The 23,683-nt window shown below is 38.5% G+C and overlaps 2 protein-coding genes and 1 pseudogene across 9 annotated transcripts; 1 reads left to right on the top strand and 2 right to left on the bottom strand.

The window, feature by feature from the left end:
* Positions 1–218: 218 nt before the first annotated feature.
* On the bottom strand, positions 219–7,128 carry LOC148191272 (transcription initiation factor TFIID subunit 7-like). 6 transcript variants are annotated; one of them, XM_088101861.1, is made up of 8 exons: positions 6,839–7,128; positions 6,615–6,710; positions 2,206–2,240; positions 1,974–2,076; positions 1,262–1,515; positions 1,036–1,155; positions 854–923; positions 219–552 (listed from the first exon to the last, which is right to left on the bottom strand). In XM_088101861.1, the coding sequence occupies exons 5-8, from the start codon at positions 1,511–1,513 to the stop codon at positions 395–397; spliced, it is 600 nt and encodes a 199-aa protein (XP_087957987.1). In that variant the 5' UTR covers positions 1,514–1,515; positions 1,974–2,076; positions 2,206–2,240; positions 6,615–6,710; positions 6,839–7,128; the 3' UTR covers positions 219–394. The 6 variants fall into 6 exon arrangements, with proteins under 6 accessions (XP_087957987.1, XP_087957988.1, XP_087957986.1 ...); XM_088101862.1 differs by having other exon boundaries at positions 2,013–2,076; positions 2,206–2,269; positions 6,839–7,127; XM_088101860.1 differs by having other exon boundaries at positions 2,013–2,076; positions 6,839–7,127.
* LOC148191273 (sucrose transport protein SUC4 pseudogene) lies at positions 2,277–5,483 on the top strand (annotated as a pseudogene). 2 transcript variants are annotated; one of them, XR_015782943.1, is made up of 2 exons: positions 2,277–4,293; positions 4,625–5,483. The product of XR_015782943.1 is annotated as a sucrose transport protein SUC4 pseudogene, transcript variant X2 (transcript). The 2 variants fall into 2 exon arrangements; XR_015782942.1 differs by having other exon boundaries at positions 2,277–5,483.
* A 287-nt stretch (positions 7,129–7,415) lies between the features above and the next one.
* Positions 7,416–23,623, bottom strand: LOC148191271 (uncharacterized). The gene is made up of 5 exons (XM_088101353.1): positions 22,985–23,623; positions 22,312–22,906; positions 21,727–22,090; positions 20,342–21,381; positions 7,416–7,450 (listed from the first exon to the last, which is right to left on the bottom strand). Exons 1-5 carry the CDS (start codon positions 23,621–23,623, stop codon positions 7,416–7,418), a joined length of 2,673 nt encoding a protein of 890 aa, XP_087957479.1.
* Positions 23,624–23,683: the final 60 nt, after the last annotated feature.

The raw sequence follows: 23,683 nt of genomic DNA, 5'->3' as shown, positions 1-23,683 counted from the left end.
GTCAGTGATGCTCTCGCTAATCTCAATTGAACCTAAGCGTTTCTCACTAAATGGCATAAGTCAAGATTAGGTTTCAAAAAACCCAATAAAGCATGCAATTTCAACAAACAAAAATGGCTTTAAATAAACACATGCTTACTCTTATATCGAGGAGGAATTAGCACCTCAAAGGTTAGTAATCAAACCGGTACAGCACAAAAACAATTACCAATAAAAAATGCCACGAAAATGCACCATTTGATAAAATATACAAAAGTACATACAAACACTTACAATGGAAAATCCACTAAAGTTGATTTTAAGGGTGGACGTAATTCAAATTTAACAGCAGTTATACTATACAGGCTTTCATTTCATCATTGTAATATAAATACTATTTGGAGGTTGATTTGGGTCAGACTGAATCATCAGATTCTTCAGAATCACTCCTGTCAGGCTCCCCTGCATTTGTAAGATTCTCTGGAACATCATGCTTTGGTGCAGGCTTAGGTGCAACTTTTTTGTTAGCACCTCGGGCATTTTCCTCCACTTCTTGTTCAGCGGCTTCTGCATGTGAATCTCAGTCAAGGAAATAACCAAAGTGAAGATTGTTTCCACTATCAAGAAGGCAACAAACTAAATTTTATCCTTTATGCAAACATAGACTCTAGTTATCCCACGAACCCCGTGTCTATAAGTGAGGAAAACAATAAATAAAAGGGTGGTAAGAAAAAACCAATAATAATTTCATAATAATTTCAATAACTATCCATTATTTCAATAAAATAATTTAAAGCACAATCATAGATTAAAGATTAAAAAATGAAAACATCACTCATTTGCTGTTTGAGACAACAAAGACGTTTAAGGATATCAAGATTTTCAGATGTTCCTCGAGCCATGATTTTGAGGAGATCTTTCTCAACACGGGACACAAGCTCAGGCTGGAAAATGAAATATTAACAAAAATGTTAATATGAGATCATATACACATACATATACATATATGGAGGAAGAGAGGTATGTCAATGTTTGTCATGTGAGTGAATATAATACATTAAGATCGGGCTCCCTGCGAAATCTACGCTTGCGAGCATCTCTCATCGGCGGGGTGAGACCATGCCTGTACTCAATTACATCTGGAGCAGCATCACCAGATTCCCGAACCATAATCATCTGTTAGTTGGAGTCATAAAAAATCAGACACACAGTCATTAAGTTACATGAATCAAAGATGTGATTAGGAATGAACGAACTATTTGATTAATGATGCACAACTGACCTGACCAATGTCAGCAGTCTTAATCAAAGAGTTATCATCATATGTCTTGTAGGATTCAACAACACAAGGAAGGTCCAATAGAGAAGCTGGGAAGTGTTCATTCCCAATCATAAACGTACCACTCCTTCCATCCTCACTAAATGATAAATCTAATGACTTGTCTTCAGATGAAGAAGGATCAGTTTCATTCAAAAGCCGCTCTATTCTCTCTGCCACATTCGGTGGAACTCTAAGTATGAATTGCTCCTCCATAACTAAAAACATTAGGACATGTCTCAAAACACTAAAATGTAAAATGACTTGATTTAAAAAACACATAATGGACACTTTGGTGGAGAACGATCCATGTTCTGTACATAAATCGATTACAAAACAATTAGCCAATGCTTAATATACGTCTCTATATTATGACACGTACCCTATCAAATGGCTTCCTAAAGAATAACCTAAATTAATTTAGGTCCTCTTCTCTCTATCTTAGAATGTTTTTCAACATGTCTCTATCTTAATACTTGTTTTGTACATGTAAATCACTATGTACAATATTATTGTTTTATATTAATCACTATGTACAATATTGTTTTAAGGTTTCGATATAGAAGGATATTGGCCAACCTACATTACGTTGAGCTAAATAATTTTAATTAAAAAATCAACATTTAAAGAACTAAATAACCCTCCTAATATGTTACATACAGTTGCATAAGCATACATTTGCAATTGGACGACTATTTGAAGGTTTAGGTCTTACTACGAGCTTTGGTTGATGGTCAAAATAAGCTTGTTCTATAGTGGATTGCAGGTACCGAGTGCAACTACAAAAGAAACAACATCACATATCAATTTATAATAAGTAATAAACCTACCTAATATAACGCACTTGATATAATATCATTCATAAATAATAAAATATATATAAAAACTAATTATTCACATATACTTACCACTAGCAATGAACTTGAGAACTGGATTTCTTGGCCTGTACATATGTGAAGAAGTTTTAATACACTAAAATATGAAAAATGAAAGCTCAGAACAGTATACTAAACACCAATTCAAAATTTCAATGTGCATATTAGAATTTTAAATTAAGAACACCAAGGTAGTAATGTATATCTTTGCAAATTTGGGTCTAAAAGTTTAGTAATGCCTAAATACACGAGACTAATCAAAGTTTAAAACAAACAGTATATAAAAAAACTTAATACAGAAAAAGTATTCCCGCTGAAGAAAAACTACTTTATCACTTAAAATCTGAAATCAAATTATCAGCATCTGACAATGGTGAATACATGGAAACACAAATATTGTACCAGATATTTTGCAGGAAATTTGTTTTCTTCTATCTCTACCAAATTTGATAAGTTTGATACAGTTTACAAAAGAAGGAAAAAAGAAGGTAGTTAGTACAGTTGTAATTACATAACTGTAACAGACTATTATAAATAGTCTTATCAGGAGGTGAGCAGGAAGTTTTTTGGGGGCTTTTGGAGAAGGGGAACTAGGAGAGTTAGGGTCCTCTCAAAAGACCTTTGTTTTCTGCTATACTTTGTTGTTGTGTTCCTACTACGTTGGTAGGACCGTTCTGTTCCAAATAAAACATTCAAGAATCTGTCTTGGTATTTTCTTTCTGGGTGTTCTATCAAATGGTATTCAGAGCTTCTTTCTTGGTCCTGTGGTATCTGTGTGGGGGCATGGTGAATACAAGAATGGAAACAAGATTGGATGGGCTGGAAAAGATAGTGCAACAATTGGTTCAAGATCATGACAGAGCAGAAAAGGAACATCATGAGAGGTTCCAGCGGCTGTAAAATTTTGTTAGCGGACTTACGGTGGTGGTGAAGATGTCGAGTGAGTCAACATGTGGGTCAAATCAGAATATGGGTACTCCTCTAAAGTCTGTTGAACAAAAATAAGACTGACAACTGAATGCTGGATCACGTGGCGCAAATTAGATATTCCTATCTTTGTGGGAGATGATGTGTTTGGCTGGACCAACCGGTTGGAAAGATACTTTCATCTCCAAGAAGTATCTGAAATGGAAAGAATGCAGACTGTGATGATAGCTTTGGAGGGGAAGGCCTTGCAATCCCACTTGGGAATCATTCAAATTGGCAGTGGTTCGTCGCATCCAGTCCAACATGTTCAAGAATCCTTTCGAGGTGGTTATTGCCTTAACTCAGACTGGTTCGGTTGAGGATTATGTTGAAAATTTTGAATAGTATGCAGGGCTGCTAAAGGGGATTGATCAAGATTATCTTATTGGGATATTCTTGAATGGATTAAGGGATGCTATTAAGGCAAAAGTGATGCTGTATGATCCCTCAACTCTGGCATAATTAATGATGAAGGCTCAAATGATGGAGGAAAAAATCCAAATTATGTCTATAAAGGGAAGGGACCAGTGGAGAATAAAGTTGGGTCGGGTTTCAAAATCAACTGGATAACTAGAAGTTTCTCCAATGACGTGGGAAATTCTATTGTCTCAAGTAATCATAGTAGAGGGAAAGGGGGGACCCAGACATAACAAGTAGCATCATTAGTCACCAGGGAGGGTAGCCAACCACATTTACCTAACCCTTGTCTCCTCCACTTACCGAAGACTATATTCTGTAAGTATATCCAGAACAACTGCTAGATACTAGAAAGACCACTCAAGGTGGCTTAGAAGTTCTTGTCAAATGGAAACATCTTCTAGATATTGAGAATGGTTGGGAATTTAGATATTGAGAATAGTTGGGTATCTATTGCCTGCATTCATAAAGAATTTCACCTTGAGAACAAGGTGAATCTTCATGGAGGGGTATTGATAAGTTTGATACAGTTTACAAAAGAAGGAAAAAAGAAAGTAGTTAGTACAGTTGTAATTACGAAACTGTAACAGACTATTATAAATAGTCTTATTAGGAGGTGAACAGGAAGTTCTTTTGGGGCTTTTGGAGGAAAAGGGGAACTAGGAGAGTTAGGGTCCTCTCGAAAGACCTTTGTTTTCTGCTATACTTTGTTAATCAAACATTCAAGAATCTGTCTTGGTATTTTCTGTAACTCTGGGTGTTCTATCAAAATTGCTAATGTTTATCTGCTTGATATGTACTTCTGAATATAGTTCTCACTTAAATTAAAAGGACATGTTTTTATCTTTTTATTTTGATTACATCTTGCCTGAATGGTTTCTGCAAATGTGGCCTTCAATGTCTGAATAAAACCCCTTCACCTCCACCTCAAAAAAGAACGAAAAAAATAATGCAAGAATATATCTTGTCTATATTGTAATTTATTTTAAATTAAAAATATTAGTGATAAAACAAGAAAACAATACGTTGACTGCTTCTATATTTTGTTTATGTATCTTTGAAATGTTAGGCAAGGATCACCGAAGGACACGTGTTGCAAATGCTTATTTCTCCCTGTTTATGGCTATTGGTAATATTCTTGGATATGCAGCTGGATCATACGGTGGTTGGTACAAGGTCTTTGCTTTCACCATGACCCCTGCATGCAATATTAGTTGTGCAAATCTCAAGTCCGCTTTCTATCTTGACATTGGTTTCATCGCTGTCACCACTTATATAAGCATCATGGCAGCTCATGAAGTACCTCTGAGTTCTAGTGGGGCACAACCTGTTGAAGTAGCAGCAGGGGAATCGGGTGCTGCTGGAGAAGCTTTTCTGTGGGAGCTATTCGGGACACTCAGATATTTTTCAACCCCAGTATGGACAATACTGTCCGCTACTGCCTTAACTTGGATTGGGTGGTTTCCATTTCTCCTTTTTGATACTGATTGGATGGGCCGAGAGATTTATGGTGGTGAACCAAATGAAGGCCCTAATTATGATACTGGAGTTAGAATGGGGGCAATAGGCTTATTGCTTAATTCAGTTGTTCTTGGAATAACGTCTGTACTCATGGAGAGGTTATGCAGGAAGCGGGGGGCTGGGTTTGTGTGGGGAATCTCAAATATCTTGATGGCTGTCTGCTTTATTGCAATGCTTATTGTAACCTATCTGGCAAAAAGAATTGGCTATATAGGCAAAGAACTACCACCAACTGGCATTGTGATTGCTGTATTGACAATCTTTACCGTTCTTGGGTTTCCACTTGCAGTAAGTTGCTCTATTTCCTGCTAAAAGCATTTTGTTTGTTCTTTTTCTGCCAATATTGAAGGCACCCTTTCTGTCTCCCATGTTCCTTAAAACAAAAACTCAAATTCTGTCTTTTTGCATGGTTTCAGTGACTCATCATATAAAGTATCTTAGTTCATTTGATTTTGTCTGCATGATCTCTTTAGCTCAAACTGCCTTCTGTTCTCCTATGTACCTTAACATAAACAGTACTATTATGTCTCCTATAGTGTCTTGACTCAAGCTTGGCAGCAGTTTTTAACACGAACTGGCTTTTTCTATCTCGAGAATCAAGACATGTCAAAATTTAAAATTTGGACATTACCCCATTAATTGTGCATGATTTTGCCAATATATTATTTGAGAGTTCTGTGTAAGTTAATCTGGCTTCATGGATCAATTATTTCAGATCACTTACAGCGTTCCATATGCCTTAGTTTCCACACATATTCAGTCATTGGGGCTTGGCCAAGGTGAGCAGGGTTGATAGCTTATTCTTTCTTGTGAGTATATTATTGTATTTTATGGCTACTTATATTAACTGTTAGTATTTCCAGGATTGTCAATGGGGGTCCTAAATCTTGAAATAGTGTTCCCACAGGTATTACTTTTCGAATTATCCCCTATTTCTTGTTTCTTTTGTTGGATGGGGTGAGGTGGGAGGTTGAGAACCAAAGGAAGTTCTTTGCAATTGCTTGTTTGGCATTCCCAGTAGATTTTGTGAAGAAGAATCTTTCTACTTAAAATCTAACTCAACTTCACAAAATTAATTTGTAAAGTGAAATTTGCATTCATATGTATCCTATAATTTGGCTATATATTTAGTCAATGTCAGATTTCTAACAAAAAAAAAATCAAACCGAGACAATCAACAAAGAGAAATTAAGAAATGTGGTTGAATTTGTAAATCAGTTTACCATTATAGAGTATTATTATAAAAGTCAGTGAACCTCTGTTGCAGAACACATGGTTATAAAGACAGAGGAGCACTACATTACATTACGTTATTCATTTGAACAAACTACAGCTGTCAGCTGTTTAGCCTTTGGATGTAAAACATGATTGTGCATTGAATTTCCATCACTGAGTGATCACATTAAATAATCAGAGTGCCACAAGGGATTGCTTGCTAAGTGAGTCGAGTTTGAATCCATAATAGAGCAGTAGTAGCAGAAGCAAGAATCACATTTATAAAAGCTAATTTCCATTACAAGAGAAGAAATTAAAAACACCTTTTTGTGGTTCCTTCGGCCTTCGCAGCACCAAGTTCTACGTCTCAGCTTATACCGCAACACAGCAGCCTCAATCGATGCCTCGTCAAAATCCAACTACGTCATCCCAGACGAACCAAAAATGGGGCAATGAAAATCAAATCAACACAGATTAGGTTTCAATTTTAAAGATTTCTAACCATTACAGATTACCATAAACATGAACGAAAAGAAGAATCACTTACCAGATTTAGGGCTCCAGAGAAGAATGATTTACAGCTGCAGAGAAGAGACGATCCAGAGGGGACGTGACTGAAGGTTTCAGACGAAGGCTCGACACGGGAGCTGACTGAAGGTTGGAGAGGAGAGGTGAATGAATGGTTGATGAAGGATTGATGAAGAGGGGAAAGAGAGTTCGAGAGAGAGAACAAGAGTTCTAGAGTTCGAGAACAGAGTTAGGGTTCGAGAAAGAGGGAAAACGCTTCTTCAGAGTGTGATATGCAGCTCAGCATCCAATTAATCAGAAAAAAAAAATTTAAAAAAAATAATTTCCCACATCCGTATATAATATCCGCAGTTAACAACTTCGTTCTAACTGCATACGGATACTACGGGTTATATACAGATATATCCTTGGATAATTTTCCCGGCACCACGCGCAAACTTTATATACGGAATTTATATACGAAAAATTCTGTATATAATATCCGTATATAATATCTGTATATAAAGCTTTTTCTGGTTTTCGTACATAAATTCCGTACATAGTTCCTCATTTATATATGGATATGAATTCGTAATAGTTGTCCGTATGTAATTTCATTATTTCTTGTAGTGTTCATTAATTTTGAAATAACCTACAAGTCAGAAAAATAACATTTAGAACCAAAAAAAAACTTATTTGGGGTCATTTAATGATAGAGATGGATTATTTTATGATAAGAATATAAGTATATTTGCCATTGAGAACATAAAAATGTTTTATTCTACATTTATTTGAAGTGTCACCTTTTTTTATACAATAAAATCATATTATACAATTTATACTCCTAGAATAAGGTTTACCTTTTTTCACCCATACCCTTTCTAGTCTTGTATTCTTATTCTTAGGAGCTTGCTCGTTTTTATGAAAATCTTTTTTCTTAAAAAATTGTTTTTCAAAACTTTTATTTTTAGTTGCATCTGCAAGTAATTTTTCAAGAATGTCAATGTTAAACATATGGCTATTACAAGATGCACACTCAACCAATACATTTCTACTTTGGTTTAATCATTCACTAAGTCCCTATTTTCGCATGGAATCTCAATTTCGTCCCTTTCTTTCTGAAAATATCAATTGGGTCCCAATTTTATGAAAATTGCAACAAATCGATCCTTTCCGTTAAATTGGCTGGACGGCGTTAAAAAATTGATGAGTGGATGCTGTGATGACGAACGAACGCTCGTCCACCAGCGAACGAACGCTCGTTCACCAGCGAACGAACGCTCGTCCACCAGCGAACGAACGCTCGTCCACCAGCGAACGAACGCTCGTGGACCTCTTACTGCTGGACGACCGTTCGTTCCACACTGGACGACCGTTCGTTCGGTGGTCGACGAGCGTTCGTTCGCTGGTGGACGAGCGTTCGTTCGCTGGTGAACGAGCGTTCGTTCGCTGGTGGACGAGCGTTCGTTCGTCATCTCAGCATCCAGTCATAAATTTTTTTAACGCCGTTTGACAGTATTTAACGGAAAGGATCGATTTGTTGCAATTTTCATAAAATTGGGACCCAATTGATATTTTCAGAAAGAAAGGGACGAAATTGAGATTCCATGCGAAAATAGGGACTTAGTGAATGATTAAACCTTCTACTTTCTTGTAAAATTGAAATTTTGCTATTTAAAGTTTTCACTTCTTCCAAAGATTTTCCAAAATTCTTTTACAAAGCTTTATAATCAAATTTCAATTTTCTATATATACAAAATTTAATTTTTCAGATTTAACACATAATTCTTGAAATGCAAAATGTAATTCAATATAATTATTTGACTCGATAAAAATACTAGAACTACAATCTTTGTTCCAGCTTGATTCAGTTTCTGCTATCAAACAAATGTTAGCTTTTTCATTTGAATCACTAGAGAGATTGATGAAGAGCTTGAATCATTTCCCTCCCATTTCTTTTTCTTGGAAGATTTTCTTCCTTTCTTTTCTTCAATCATTTTAGCACTTAGACAGTCCACTTTGACATTTCTCGATTCTCGATTCTCCATACCCGTAACACCTAAAATTAGAGGAGGATCCTTGATTCTTCTTTTTGTGATTTTTGTGATGTCCTTTTGTAAGAACCTCATATTTTAGAGAAGTGGTGGGGGCATGGTGGTCACCCACCTTTTGCATTATTAGAATGCAATTATTGGAAGTGCATTATTACTGAAGCATAGCAAAGGAGAGGGTCTCTTGTTTTGGCACGGGGGAGAGTAGCTCACAAGGAAGGAAACCATTCTTTCTCTCTCTAAAACTTCATCTCCAAAATTCTCTCACTTCACTCTAGAATTCCAGCACCTTGAACCATAAGAATTCTATTCTGATGCTACCATGGCCTCCACGGAGTAGAGGGCTTCATTTCAACCGAACGTTTTCGTCGTTCCGATCGGGGCAGAGTTCTTGGCTGTAGGATGGTTGTGCTTGGAGAAAACCAGGTAAGGGGAGCTAGATTTGTTTCTATAGATGGTAGGAATATTATGTTTGAGATCATATTATGATTGTTTGATGAATAATTTTGTGTTTAGAGTATTCTGTGCAAGAACATATGAGTGATTGTAAGACTATACTGTTGCAAATCTGGGAAAAAGGGGTGAAACAATGGGTTTTCTGGGTTTTTCTGGAATCTGATGCGATTCTGCAGAATTCTACAGAACGCACGTACGTCCAATTCTGGTGAAATTGGACGTTCGTCCAAATTGCTCAGTGGTCGGTCATGAGCGTTCGATTTTGGACGAACGTCTGTGTTCGTCCGTAAAGTCAGTAATATATGAGACGCTCGTCCAAATCGTATTAAAATAGTGAATTAATGACTTTAGGCGTTCGTGCTTAACTTAGTATTTTAGTGAAGTAATCTTGAGCGTTCGACCTTGGTATGGTTGTGATGTGAGCGTTCGGCCTTGGTATTGTTGTAATTATGAGCGTTCGGCCTTGAGTTAGTATTCTTAGGTTTCAATCATTGAGCGTTCGTCCAAACAATAGTCGATTCAATATGACGTTCGGTTTTAGCGTTCGGCTTGATAGTGTTGAATTCAATATGGTGCTCGGATTGTAGCGTTCGGCCGAATAGTGTTTGATTGTGGTGCTAAGTGTTAGCGTTCGGCCGAATAGTGTTTAATGACGGTCGGTTTTGGCGTTCGGTCAAATAGTGTTCAAATCTAATATTGTGCTCGTTTTGTAGCGTTCGGCCTTATGCTTGATCTTTAACGTTCGTCCCAACAGTGCTCGACAAATTAGTGGTCGACCAAACTAATATGAGCGTTCGGTTCTGTATTCTTATGTAACGAGCGTCAGCGTTCGTCCTTGAGTTATGTAAATTCTAGACGTTCGTCAAAATATTTTCCAGTGATTTAGATATGTTAAGCGTTCGATCTAAATTTGATATTTTTAGGTTTGAATCCTGAACGTTCGGTTTTTGGGTATAAGTGAGCGTTCGGTTTTAAGTTGCTTATTCTTAAGTTTTGAATCTTGAACGATCGGCCTTGAGGTATTAGTGACTATTGAGCGTTCGGTTAAGTTTTGACTTTAGCACCGTTCGGTTAGCTGCTGATTTATGTCGTTCGGTCATGCTTCTTTTAATGTCGTTCGGCAAAGTGACCTAGGGGTTCGACTAAGTATCAAAACGTTCGTCCTAATCGTGTTCGGATTTATAGTGTTTGATTTAAGAGTTCGATATTGAGATATTAGTGAGTATAAGAGTTCGTTCTTAACTTGGAATTCTTGGGTAGCAATCTTGAGCGTTCGGCTTTAAGTGTTCGGTTTGGATTTTGGACATTCGACCTTGGTTTAATTGTGTTTGTGAGCGTTCGTTCTCGATGTTATTAATCCTCATGAAGTACTCGTTAGAGGTATTGTTACGACTACGCTTGCTCTTGAGCGTTCGTCCTTTGGGGCTCGGTTTAATAACATTTGGTGTCCATAGGCAGCGTTCGGTCGTTGATGATGATGGATCCCAGAACGTTCGTCCAGACAGTATCCGAGTTGGAAATAGCGTTCGGCAATAATGTATAAATCCGTGGGAGTATTTTGAAGCAATTATTGAGAATTGTTGGTTATTTCCTTGATCCAATATTGATTTATTTATACATGTTATTGAGAATATGTATGAATTCGTGATTGAGCACGTTTATTCTGTTGGAGGTGGTACATACACTATGTTATTTACTTGTAACTTCGTCTGTCTTTTTTTAGCATTTTTGCTAGTCTCGCGTGAGACGGAGATTCGAGTGTCACCTTCTTCTGCGCGAGGAGGTGAATGTCTCGCCCAATGACTTCGGCTCGTGTTGAGTATAGTGCATCGTTACGCGTAGTATCGATGTTTTTACTCGTTAGTCCTTGAGGAGTCGGGGAGATAGGTCTGAAGTCGCGATGGAAGACGGCTCGGGTCGCCTGTTATTGAGAGCAGGTTATGACGACGAATTACAAGTAAACGACATTAGTTTATGAAAGTCTAGTCTGCAATGTCATGGGTATCGATTTATTAAGGAAATTGTTATGGTTTATATGTAATGGGTTTATGATGTGATGCTTCTGGTTATTCGTCTTGCTTGTTGTGGCTGTGGTTTCCAACCGTGATGATCGTACTGGTACGGGAGGGATGATAGTGTAGATAAGCGGGATTTGGAATAATACTTCGAGAGAGACGGGAAGTAAAACTTGTTGGATCTATAGGTAGTAGCGAGCGTTCTTATTAGTGACGTTCGGTCTTGGTGTTATTTATTTTCAGGTAGCGAACGTAATTAGGTAACTGTTGATCTTGATGATAGTTGTTCTCAGGTAGCTAGTGTCCGGTCTTAATTTGGTACCCTGAGGTTTAGTTTGTTTTAGTTCAGTCAGTACCTTAGGTGTTCAGCAGAGTACTCTAGGCGTTTAACCCAGACTCAAACGTTCATTATTATAGTGTTTTGTCTCGTAGCGATCGTTCTTAGAGAATGATCTTTATTGGTGATGTTGTTCTGAGGTTGCAATCATTTATGGGGAGTAACCGGCCTTAATATTTGCTGAGGTAACGGTCGATTAATAAGTAGTGATCAGTCGTGATGATGCATGATTCAGGAAGTGATCATTCATAGGTAGTGCTCGGGTCGGATGATGCTTGTCTCAGGTAAGGATCGTTAATAGTTAGTGGTCGTTCGTAGGGAACATCCAGCCTCGATGATGTTGCCCTCAGATAGTGTTCGTTAGAGGCAGTGTTCGGCAAGATTTGATCTTTGAACGTTCGTTCGAATAGTGTTCGAAATAATAGTAATTGTTCTAGTAGAGTACACTGTCTTAACGTGAAGTCTAAGTACTTGATCTTACTTAGCGTTTGATCTTTTGGTATTCGACCTAATGGTATCCGGTATAATAGCGTTTGGTGTTTAGTGTCGAGCCTAAGTGATCAATTTTAACGTTCGTGTAAACAGTATTCGATATAATATAAGTTCGTTGTTTTAGCGTTCGATTCAGTAATGATATGGTATCTATGTATATATTGATGTTGAGGGTACTGTAGTAGGATGTCCTGGTCTATGTGCCGATTTTGGACATAGTGAGGGGACTAAGGATGGTATCACAAGTGGAGAACCTTCCGTTGAGTTACTCATCAATGTATCATCTGGATGAGAGTCTATTATGTACTGTGTTGATTATTGGGTACTATAGGATGAGTGTCCAACAGGAATTGTGGTACGATGATATGAGGATGTCCGACTTAATTATTATATGACATTTGTATTGAAATAATTATGCACGTTTTATAAATGATGTATTGCAGGTTAGCTCACCCTTACTTTGTTTTTGTGCATGTATCGGAAAAACCATATTTTTGGCGATGATCGTATAACGTTTTTGTTATACGGGAGCAGTTGAAGGATTGTCGCGTGATCCTGTGCAAATGAAGGAAGAGATGGAAGAACGAATTAGAAGGATTCAATGTTATCCTTGCAGTTACGTCTGAGCTTAAAACTGATGTATAGATTTTAGTATGAGGTTACGGGATGTTACCGTAAATGTATTATTACAATATTTAAGTTTTGAAAATTTTTTTTAAGGGTGAATTTTTGGGATGTTACACCTTTTCTCTCAATAAACTTTAACATTTTCATCAATAGGTCCATATTTTCACAATCAGAGTCATCATCTTCTTTGGAGTTTTTCCTTTTGAAGACCTTGTATTTAAAAACAATATTCCTTTTTCTTCATTGATCCTCTTCTTCATTCAACATTCCAAGTTTAAGCTCGTGCTCCTAAAATACAGGAAAACACTAGAGGAGGTGAATAGTGTTTTTAAAACTCTTTCGCAAAGTAGTGTCTAATGGATTCTAAAAAGATAGATGATTTAACAAAGATGTTTAGACGCTAGTTTTTATGAAGGGCATATAAAGGAAAACATTTTTAAGAAGAAAAGAAATAAATCACGAATTTTATACTAGTTCACTTAACCTGAGCTACATCTAGTTCTTTCTCAAGAACTCTTAAGGGGTTTCACTAATCTTCAAGAAGATTATGCAAGTTTTACTTCTTCAAGTTTACAATAGGTATTCTCACCACTCTTGGTTCACCTAGTAAACGTGACTAGTCCAAACCACTCCTGGTATACAAGCTTTCTAACTACTTCTGGTTTCAATCATAGACAATTGTCTAGACTGTTTAACTCAAATAAGCTAAACACCAAGTATTTTATTTCTCTTCGGAATGTGCAACACAATCAGTCTTATGTGCAAATACAACTTGATAAATATCAAAGAGAAGATAAAAACAATATAATGAAATATGAGATTTTGTTATGTTTCTTTCTCTTGAAAATATAGCTTTAGAAAATATATTAATAGAGTAACAACAAGCTTGTATGGGCATTCAAAGGTTGTCTATATTATCCTTTCTTTTCTTCTCTTCAAGCTTTTGTCTATTTATAGCTTTCTTGAGAGATGACTATTAGACTGAGAGGGTGACTTCATGTATAACAAATAGCCTTTTTAGGTGAGAAGTCAAACTTAAGTTTACTTTGCAGAGATATAGTGTTTTGTCATAACTTTTAGCAAAACGTAGCTTGTACGATGTGTTAGAGCAAAAGTCTTCAAGGGAAACATTCCAAAAATGTTCTTCGTATCTCTCAACGTCTTTTTCTTGGATGTAGTGATTCTGATAAAGTCTTTGTACTTTTGTGATCTGCACAAATATCAAGAATAAGGTTTGTAAACATCAAAACACTTTATCGTACATGCTTTTAATATTTTGAGCATTGATAAACATTAAGATGTATAACATGTTCAAAACATTTTATAATATGTCAATTTATTAATAAATGCATCATTTAGTTAAAGCGTTCAACATATATGATCATCAAATGATGAAAAACATTAGATGCTTTATCAAAAGTTGTTTGAGATATGTAGCGTTGAGCAAGCTTTTGTTAAACGATAAATTTTGTAAACCACTTGCTTGAATAACACTATTTGAGTAAAACATATTTGAAGCTTCAGTGTTAACATTAAGATGGATGCTTTTGTCCATAAAACGCTTGCTTGTAAGACGATGTCCATTTAGATGTTTAGACGTTGTTTGTAAAACTTGTTACACATATCGTCTATTAGATGATTATTTAATAAAGACTCTTTCTATCTCTAGACGATGTTTATAAAACTCTGTTCATCAAACACTATGGTCTAGAAAATGTTATTATAAGCTAGAACAGATGCTACGAAGGATGGTCTTTTTGGTGATAATGGTGCGGAAATGGTGGACAAAGGGGTGTGAAATGTGAAAGCAATGGTTGAAAAGGGAAGAAGACTCAGGACCTAGGGTGGTGTTATGGTGGTAGTGTGGTGTTTGAAGGCTCGAAGAGATGTTTGGCCAACTCTAAGAGGAAGGTGACTAAAAGGGTCTCAGGGTTGCTCTAGTCTTGATCTTAAAATGAGTAGTATGGCCAAAAAATGGGCAGCATAACATTACTAAACATCAAAGATGATTACAAGGGAGGAGACACCTATATATATAAGAAAGAGTGTCTCCTAAAAATCCTAAAAGCATGATTTCTCACCCTTGCACTCATTGGCAAAAAATGAGGCCTTCTAAGGAGTGGACAAGTGTCCACAAATCCTCTCCAATGAGGGAAGGACATGTGGCCACTCACAAAGCACAATCTTCTTCATTCCTAGAGTGTCATGTGGCTACGTACTAAACTTAAATCCTCTCCAATGAAAGCATGACACATGACATATACTTTTCACAAGCCTTAAACAATCCTACCTACTTGACTGAAATACATGGCCTAAAGAAACCTATACTACTTGACCGAATACATGGCCTAAATAAACCTAAACTACTTTTTAACCTCCATGGTGGCCTATGAGAAAGAGCTCGCTTCACCTTGCATAGATGACTCTAGCTTCTTCTTCAAAGTGCTTGGGTCATGGCTAGGGATATTCCATCATATAAGGTTTTGCTTTCTACAAGTCATTTATAGTTATAGTAGGTAGAAATAAACCATTTAACATTGCATCTCAAACACCTCTATCAACAAACTCTAAAAAAATTTCATCCTAACTTTTCAGAAAGGATAATTTGTTCATAATAAGACTTATTAACATACTAAACTACAAGTCTTTCAATATCCTTTTACATTTTTGAGTTCTTAAACTTTCTTTTATCATCATCAAAATATCCTAATCTTTCAGTATCTTCTCTTTTGCCAACAATCTTCCTTTTTTTTTATGATGATCAAAATATGTTTTAAAACTTTTTGTAATATCCTGCAAATACACAACTAAACAATAGAAAAACATAAAATGGTCCTAAAGATATTTCATAGAAAAATTACATGCTTTAATCTTTTTCTCCCTATTTTTTATCATAATTAAAAAAATTCTTTTTGCCAACACCAAGTAGACTCCAGGAGGGAAAAGTGAGTCAAAACGGACAAACATAAAAACATTGTCTTTCCTAAACAAAGTTTTCCTTATATCACTTTCACACATCTTATTTCTAACTAAGATAATGAAACTCGTTCCAAAAATTCACAGTTTTTAACAAAATAAAAACTCTTAGAATTTAAAAATCAAATTCATAGAACAAATATTGTACACAATCATCACTCTTCCGAGCAGCCTCCTCGACAAAGTGAAACACATCGCTCTTCTAAGCAACCTCACTACAAAAAAATTTATATTATGTGGAGGTTTTTATTCGAATTTGTAGGGGATTTTACCCTTTGCAAATTAATTTGTGAGGATTTTTTAAACCTCTGCAGTTAGAGTCGTCACAACCTTTTTGAAGAGGTTTATGATGACCTCTGGTATCAAATTTATATTTATGAAGTTTTTTTAAGGCTTTTAATTTCTTTTATTAGTGACTATTATTTTATGGAGGTTTGAAGCTTCCTTTATTTATAATTATCCACGTACATTCATAATTTCTTAATTTAATGAAATATGCTTTTTATAATAAGAAATAAATAAAATATATAAAATTGTAAAATACAAAAAAATTAATCAGAATTAATTTTATTGATGATTTGAGATAAATTACATCCATTGACTGTAACATCCCAAAATATAGTAATCACCATAATTTAGAATTAATCACAATTAACAGTAAACAGTAACAGTCTTTACAATTTACAGGGTCCAAAAGCCGAACGGCATAAGCTACAGCGTTTCAATACACATATTAAAACAACGAACGCTAACAGACGAACGGTTTTACAAAAACACTAAACCGAACGTTCATAAAATAACTAAACATTCTCAGTCTGAACTAACGAGCTCTCTAAGGCTCAGCTTTAACTTCAACCTCAACCAGATTAGCGTCATCCAAATTTTCTTCTTCCAACATTTCTTCAAGGGATGCACCACCATCTGCTCACATCCACAACGGATGATCATTGCAACACAGGACGAACGTACATGGACAATTGACGACACAAGGAAAACGAAAGGGTAAGCTTATAATATTTAATTCATACATTCAACATACACGTTCAACATTTCAATGCACACGCATAACATACAATTGAACATAATCCATCATAGTAATTTATAAGTATATAATAGACGACTGTCCGGACTGTATGAACCATGTAGCTACAGGCGTCCTTGCACCCGAGTGATGTAGTAACTGGGATACCCTCAACAGCTGCCACTCGAGGTTAATCCTTCGCCCCTGCTAAGTGAGGGATACGAAAGACCTCCTGCCATTCCCACACATGATTACTCCCTTCTACGTGAAGATGAGCATCACGGAATATCAGGATGGACCAAGCCAGCATTAGCTAACCATAGTCATACTTTACCAATTCAATCTTTCAATATATATATATATGAGACGTTCCACCCTGGAACGCTCGTCCAAAATCCAACATCATAAATTCAGTTCTCATAGTGTTCACACTTTAATTTATCATATTCCATCATCTTTTACATCATTAGATTCAGGAGTCAAAAATGACGAACGTTCAGTCCAATGAAGGGTGAGGACGAACGTCCAAATGAAGTTACTGGATAATCAGTAAAAATATATAACGAACTAACTTTCTGTTTGACCAATTAAATGAACTGACTCAACTTTGAAGTGTACTGGTACTTAGAAAAATATTTGGGATAAAACTTGCACCATATTTAATGCACAATGGAGGATCAAGAACACTTAGAATTATTTTTGAAGAGACTGGCATATGAAAACCACTGCCAGGAATGGAACGAACGTAAAGAAAATTGAATATTTAATACTTTGGACGAACGCTGTTTTATCAAATGAGTATTCAATTAGAACGAACGCTTGGTCTGAGACATTGCGCAATTTAGAACGAACGGTCGTTATAAGACCGAACGCTAATTTTAGGACGAACGCTCGACATAAGGCCGAACGCTATCAAAGACGAACGCTCGACTTAAGGTCGAACGCTATCAAAGACGAACGCTCGACATAAGGCCGAACGCTATTACGAACGAACGTTCGACATAAGGCCGAACGTTCTCATTTCAGCATTGTTTAATTTAAGGCGTACGACAACTCTACGTTGAGCCGAACACTCAAACATAGTAACTCAATAAGGACGCTCGTTCTCACACCGAATTCTTCCCAAATGAAAGAATTCAATTCTAAGCCTTTGCAGGGAAAACCGAACGGTATAAGACCGTACGGTAACGAGCGTTAATTATCATAGGGACTTTCTCAGATACAGATTTTTCAACCTTAACAGGATTCCAGATTTTTCCAACTTATCTTAACTCAATATTTCTCATATAATTCATACTTTGTAATTTTAAATCAACACAATTTCCAGACTTTATACAATTCACATTCATACGTATCAAATATACTCATACATCACAGCCAACACATATTCCATGCATCCCGTTCAATCAACGTTCATTCATACATGCTCAAATCAACATATTGATCATACATACAGTTCATATCATACGTTCATGATTCATACAAGTATAAATTAAATTTATAAGCTTCCCTTACCTGGATAGCAGTGTACGCCCTAAAATATGATTTCCACACGTTCAACTACAGTTCTTCTATACGCAACAGCCCCTTAAATTCCTTCTACTCAATCTAACCACTTGATCTAAACACCCACAACCAGAATTTATTCAGATACAGTACATGCATAAACCGATAGCATGGTTTCGCATGAAACCCTAATGGACAGCTACTAAAGAGAGGAACTTACCAGTTGGATTCCAGTTCTGTTCGGTCCAAGAGGAAGACCACAGCTGGATGAATGTTCCTACGGTGCTGAAAACGGGTTTGGAGAAGTAACGTAAGATTAACAGTAGAGAGAAGTTGGAAGCTTTAGAGAGAAGATGGAGAAAATGGAGGTTTGGGTTCAGAGGAAGACGAAGAGTGCGTGGTGCAGGTGAGAGGGTTTTCTGAAAATCCAGTTTTGTGAAATTCACGTTCGTTTGAGCGAACGTACCCCAAGCTGACACGTGCCCACTAAATTCTGAACTGGAAGCTTCTTCTGCAACACGTGGCGTGTGTGCAGGTGAAGCCATGTGCGTTTTCAGAGAATGATGGGCGTGGTTTCAGTGGATGTCAAAGAGTTCATCAGATTTGAAAATGGGTTTTAAAATGAGATAAGAATGGATTGAGAGGTGTATTAATGGTGATGTGACAGGTAATTACAGAGAAATTTTCAGGGTCTCACATTCTCCCTAACTACAAAAATTTTCGTCCTCGAAAATTTAAAACTTACCCGTGAATAGGTGGGGATACAAGTCTCTCATCGCACTCTCTACTTCCCAAGTTGAGTCACCAGTCTTAGCGTCCCACACTATCTTTACTAAACGAACGTCCTTCCCTTTGTGTAATTTTGTGCGAACGTTCTCAACACGAACTGGTTGCAACTCCAGCGTTCGATCCGGTTGTAGGTGAATGTCTTCCAGTTCTAAGACATGAGAGGGGTTGGCTATATACTTTCTGAGTTGAGACACATGGAAGACCGGATGTAGGTTTGATAGTTGAGGTGGCAATGCTAATTCGTAAGCTACTGGTCCAATTTTCCTCAAAATCTGGTACGGTCCTATGAACTTTGGCGACAGCTTCTTTGGACGAACGACTCTGCCTACTCCAGTAATTGGGTTGAGTCTCAAGAATACGTGATCCCCTGCAGCAAACTCCAATGGCCTCCTTCTTCTATCCGCATAAGATTTTTGCCTACTCAGGGACGTCTTCAACCTCTCCTGGATCAACTTCACTTTGTCAGTCGTTTGCTGGATGAGCTCAGGTCCAGTTAGCACGTTCTCTCCTTCCTGGAACCAGCACAGTGGCGTTCGGCATTTCCTTCCATAGAGAGCTTCAAACGGCGCCATACCAATGCTAGCTTGAAAACTGTTGTTGTACGTGAACTCCACTAGCGGCAGTATTTCATCCCAGGCGCCCAAGTGATCTAGGACGCACGTCCTCAGTAAATCTTCCAGCGTCTGGATGGTACGTTCGGACTGACCGTCCGTTTGAGGATGATACGCTGAACTCATCTGCAGTTTGCTTCCCAACTCGCCTTGTAACGATTTCCAAAACCGAGATGTGAATCTCGGGTCTCGGTCAGAAATTATGCTTGAAGGCACTCCATGAAGACGAACGATCTCCTTGATGTACAACTTAGCCAAATTTGTCATTGACATCTTCAAGTTTACTGCTAGGAAGTGGGCGCTCTTTGTTAATCTGTCCACGATTACCCAGATTGAATCATGATTTCGAACCGTACGTGGTAGATGGGTCACGAAATCCATAGAAATGCTGTCCCACTTCCACTCTGGAATTTCCAATGGTTGAAGCAAGCCGCCTGGTCGTTGGTGTTCAGCCTTTGCACGTTGACAGGTCAAGCAAGATGCCACAAAACGAGCGACATCACTCTTCATTCCAGGCCACCAGAACGAGCGTCTAAGATCTTGGTACATCTTAGTCATACCGGGGTGTATGCTGAGACGACTATGATGTCCTTCCTCCAAGATAATCCTCTTCAGCTCGCCATCATTGGGAATGCACGTTCGTCCCATGTAACGCAACATGCCGTCCGTTCCAGCGTTGAAATGCTTGGCTTGATCCGTACCGAGCGCGCTTAAAATCTTCATCAATTCTTCATCCTCTCGTTGTTTCATCCGGATTCGGTCGAACACATCACTTGATATCCTCAAGGTGCAGCATTTAATACTCTTCGGCTCCAACTCGAACTGCAACCTTAGGTCTCGAAAACTCTCCACTAAACTTAGCTCTTTAACCATCATCAACGATACATGCGCTGCCTTCCTGCTTAGAGCGTCCGCCACTACATTGGCCTTTCCTGGGTGATAAAGCAACTCAAATTCATAGTCTTTTAAGAACTCCAACCAACGTCTTTGCCTCATATTCAACTCCTTTTGATCAAATAAATATTTGAGGCTCTTGTGATCACTAAAGACTTGGAAGACGGATCCATACAAGTAATGTCTCCAAATTTTTAATGCAAAGACGACCGCTGCCAGCTCTAGGTCGTGCGTTGGATAATTGCGTTCATGAATCTTCAACTGACGAGACGCGTATGCTACCGCTCGTCTCTCTTGCATAAGCACACAGCCCAACCCTTGATGGGACGCGTCACAGTACACTTCAAAAGGTTTGGTCGTGTCTGGAATTATCAAAACTGGAGCGCTCGTCAGTTTTTCCTTCAGTTCCTGGAAACGCTCTTCACACAGATCAGTCCAGGCGAACGGCTGATCCTTTCTAGTCAATAGAGTAAGCGGAGCCACTATCTTGGCGAATCCCTCTATAAAGCGTCTGTAGTAGCCAGCAAGCCCAACGAAACTTCTCACTTCTGTGACCGAACGCGGGCTCTTCCAATCCAACACTGCTCTCACCTTAGAAGGATCCACTGAAATACCTTCAGCCGATACCACATGACCCAAAAACTGTACCTCATTCATCCAAAATTCACACTTGGACAGTTTTGCATACAACTCCATTTCTCTCAACACGCTCAGCACTGCCCTCAAGTGTTCTTCATGCTCGGCTTGTGTCTTAGAGTAGATGAGAATATCATCTATGAAAACGACCACAAACTTGTCCAAGTAAGGTCTGAAGATGCGGTTCATATAATCCATAAACACTGCAGGAGCGTTCGTCACTCCAAATGGCATCACTACATACTCGTAGTGTCCATAACGAGACCTAAATGCTGTTTTCTGGATGTCGTCCTTTTTCACCCTAATCTGATGATATCCCGAACGCAAGTCTATCTTTGAAAATACCGTTGCCCCATACAGTTGATCCAACAAATCATCAATCCTTGGCAACGGGTACTTGTTTTTGATGGTCAGCTTGTTCAATTGTCTGTAATCTATGCACAACCGAGAGCTGCCATCCTTCTTTTTCACCAAGAGCACAGGCGCTCCCCATGGTGAAACGCTCGGTCTAATAAACTGCTTCTCCATCAACTCTTCGATCTGCTTTTTAAGTTCAACCAACTCTGCAGGCGCCATCCGGTATGGTTGAACTGAGATAGGTGCGGCTGTCGTCACCAAATCAATGGTGAATTCAACTTCCCGAACAGGAGGTAACCCAGGTATTTCCTCTGGAAAAACGTCCTGAAACTCCTCTAAAATTAGCGTTCGTTCTTTACTGCCAATAACGAACGTTCGTTCTTTTCTGCCAATAACGGACGTTCGTTCTTGCCTCAACTTTCCCAGCTCTTGGTCTTCATGCGTCATAATGAGGAAACAAGCAGCGCCCTCCATAATATCTTCTTTCAACTGGCCGAGCGTCACACCCAAATCCTCTTCGTCTTCTTCAGGAAAAATTAACTCCTTAGCTCCACAATCTATGAGAATGCGATTGGTATTCAGCCAATCCATTCCCAAATTACCTCTAAATCTTTGAGAGGCAAACAGATGAGATTCACTTTGTATCTACGCCCTTCTACCTCAATAGGACATCTAACGCACATGGTAGACGTCCTAACCTCACCAGCTGCTGGTGTTGACACCACCAGGTCGAACTGCATCTCACTCGCTGCTAACCCCAGTTTTTCAACGCACGCCTTCGAGATGAAGGAGTGTGTTGCCCCCGAGTCATACAACACACAGCAAGATATTCCATGAAGTAAGCAGGTACCAGTGACGAGCGTACCTGAGCTCGCTGCCTCCGCTCCAGTGATCGCATACACTCGTCCCACTGCTTGAGCTCGTCCCCCTCTCGGCTGATTCCTTCCAGCATTTGGTGGTCTCATTACTGCTCGACCTCCAGAATTGCACTCGTTCGCTACATGTCCATTCCTTCCGCAACGAGTGCAATGTTTTCCACCCACCAACTGAGGGCATGACGAACGGTAATGCGGCCCTCCACACTGAAAACAAGTAATACCACCTTGCTGCCCATACGGTCCGGCAGGAACCAATGCTTGCGATCCGCTTGTGTTCGTGAGCTGATTTGGACGAGCGTAAGGGAATCTCCTCTGACTGGTATTATTCCTTGCTACGATTGGTCCCCTTACACCCTGATGTTGCTTCTTGTGCTTTTCCGTCTCGGCCATGTTCTTCTCCAACACCTTGGCCCTCTCCACCATGGCAGAAAACGTTCGTATGCACAAGCTTGAAATCATAACCTTCAAATCACTTCTCAAACCGTTCTCAAACTTCCGGCACTGCCACTCTTCATTTGTGGCCATTGTGTTAAAACGAACCAAGTGTTTGAACTTGTTCGTATATTCAGAAACAGACATCCCTCCTTGGACCAATTGAAGAAACTCTACTTCCTTTGCAAACCGAACGCTATCTGGAAAGTATTCTTCATAAAATTTATTCCTAAACACTTCCCAAGTGATGGGAGTTTGGGCGTCCGTCAAGAGAGCTTTTGCGCTCGTCCACCAATGGCTAGCTTCACCAGTTAATAAATATTCTGTAAAAGCCAAACGGTTGTCGTCTGGGCACCTTTTGGCGTCATAAATCCTCTCCATGTCCCTTAGCCACTGATCTGCTGCATCCGGAAGTCCCTTTCCATTAAACTTGGCAGGATGATGTTGTAGAAAACTTTCCAAACTCCATTCTGTAGTGGGCTGGTTGGCATTGGAAGAGGACGCTCCTGGCGTGCCTCTGGTAGCAGCAAGAATGTCCATCAATTGCCTCTGCGTGGCTTCCGAACTGGCGCGAGCGGCCTCCATAATCTGCATGGCGTTCTGATTTTGCTGCATCAAAGTGGCGTTCTGTTCCATCAGAGTATTATTCTGCTGTTGCAACCTATCTATTACGGATTCCAACAGTCTAGCGTTGTTGGACGCGTCAGTATCATTCGGCGGTGGGGGAGGAGGAAGTCTAGGCGCCATAGGTTCTCTGGTTCATCAGAAAACGAGCGTTAGAATTGTTCAAGAGTTAAAAACAATAAC

The sequence above is a fragment of the Vigna umbellata genome, chromosome 11 (genome assembly GCF_029865625.1).
Source record: "Vigna umbellata cultivar VRB3 chromosome 11, Vumbellata_1.0, whole genome shotgun sequence".
Taxonomy (NCBI): domain Eukaryota; kingdom Viridiplantae; phylum Streptophyta; class Magnoliopsida; order Fabales; family Fabaceae; genus Vigna; species Vigna umbellata.
The sequence above is the reverse complement of the archived record's forward strand: the minus strand, read 5'-3'. Positions and strand labels throughout refer to the sequence as shown.

What these genes read in the sequence shown, in the direction of transcription:
- LOC148191271 (XM_088101353.1), bottom strand. Translation starts at nt 23,623, where the DNA reads ATGGCGCCTAGACTTCCTCCTCCCCCACCGCCGAATGATACTGACGCG. An exon ending in AAAACTGGGGTTAGCAGCGA is followed by an intron (nt 22,091 to 22,311) that starts GTGAGATGCAGT and finishes TTTTTCCTGAAG; the next exon opens with AAGACGAAGAGGATTTGGGT. An exon ending in TTTCAACGCTGGAACGGACG is followed by an intron (nt 7,451 to 20,341) that starts GCATGTTGCGTT and finishes TCTGACTTGTAG; the next exon opens with GTTATTTCAAAATTAATGAA.
- LOC148191272 (XM_088101859.1), bottom strand. Translation starts at nt 1,579, where the DNA reads ATGTGTTTTTTAAATCAAGTCATTTTACATTTTAGTGTTTTGAGACAT. An exon ending in GCAGGGAGCCCGATCTTAAT is followed by an intron (nt 924 to 1,035) that starts GTATTATATTCA and finishes TTCATTTTCCAG; the next exon opens with CCTGAGCTTGTGTCCCGTGT. An exon ending in AGGAACATCTGAAAATCTTG is followed by an intron (nt 553 to 853) that starts ATATCCTTAAAC and finishes ACTGAGATTCAC; the next exon opens with ATGCAGAAGCCGCTGAACAA.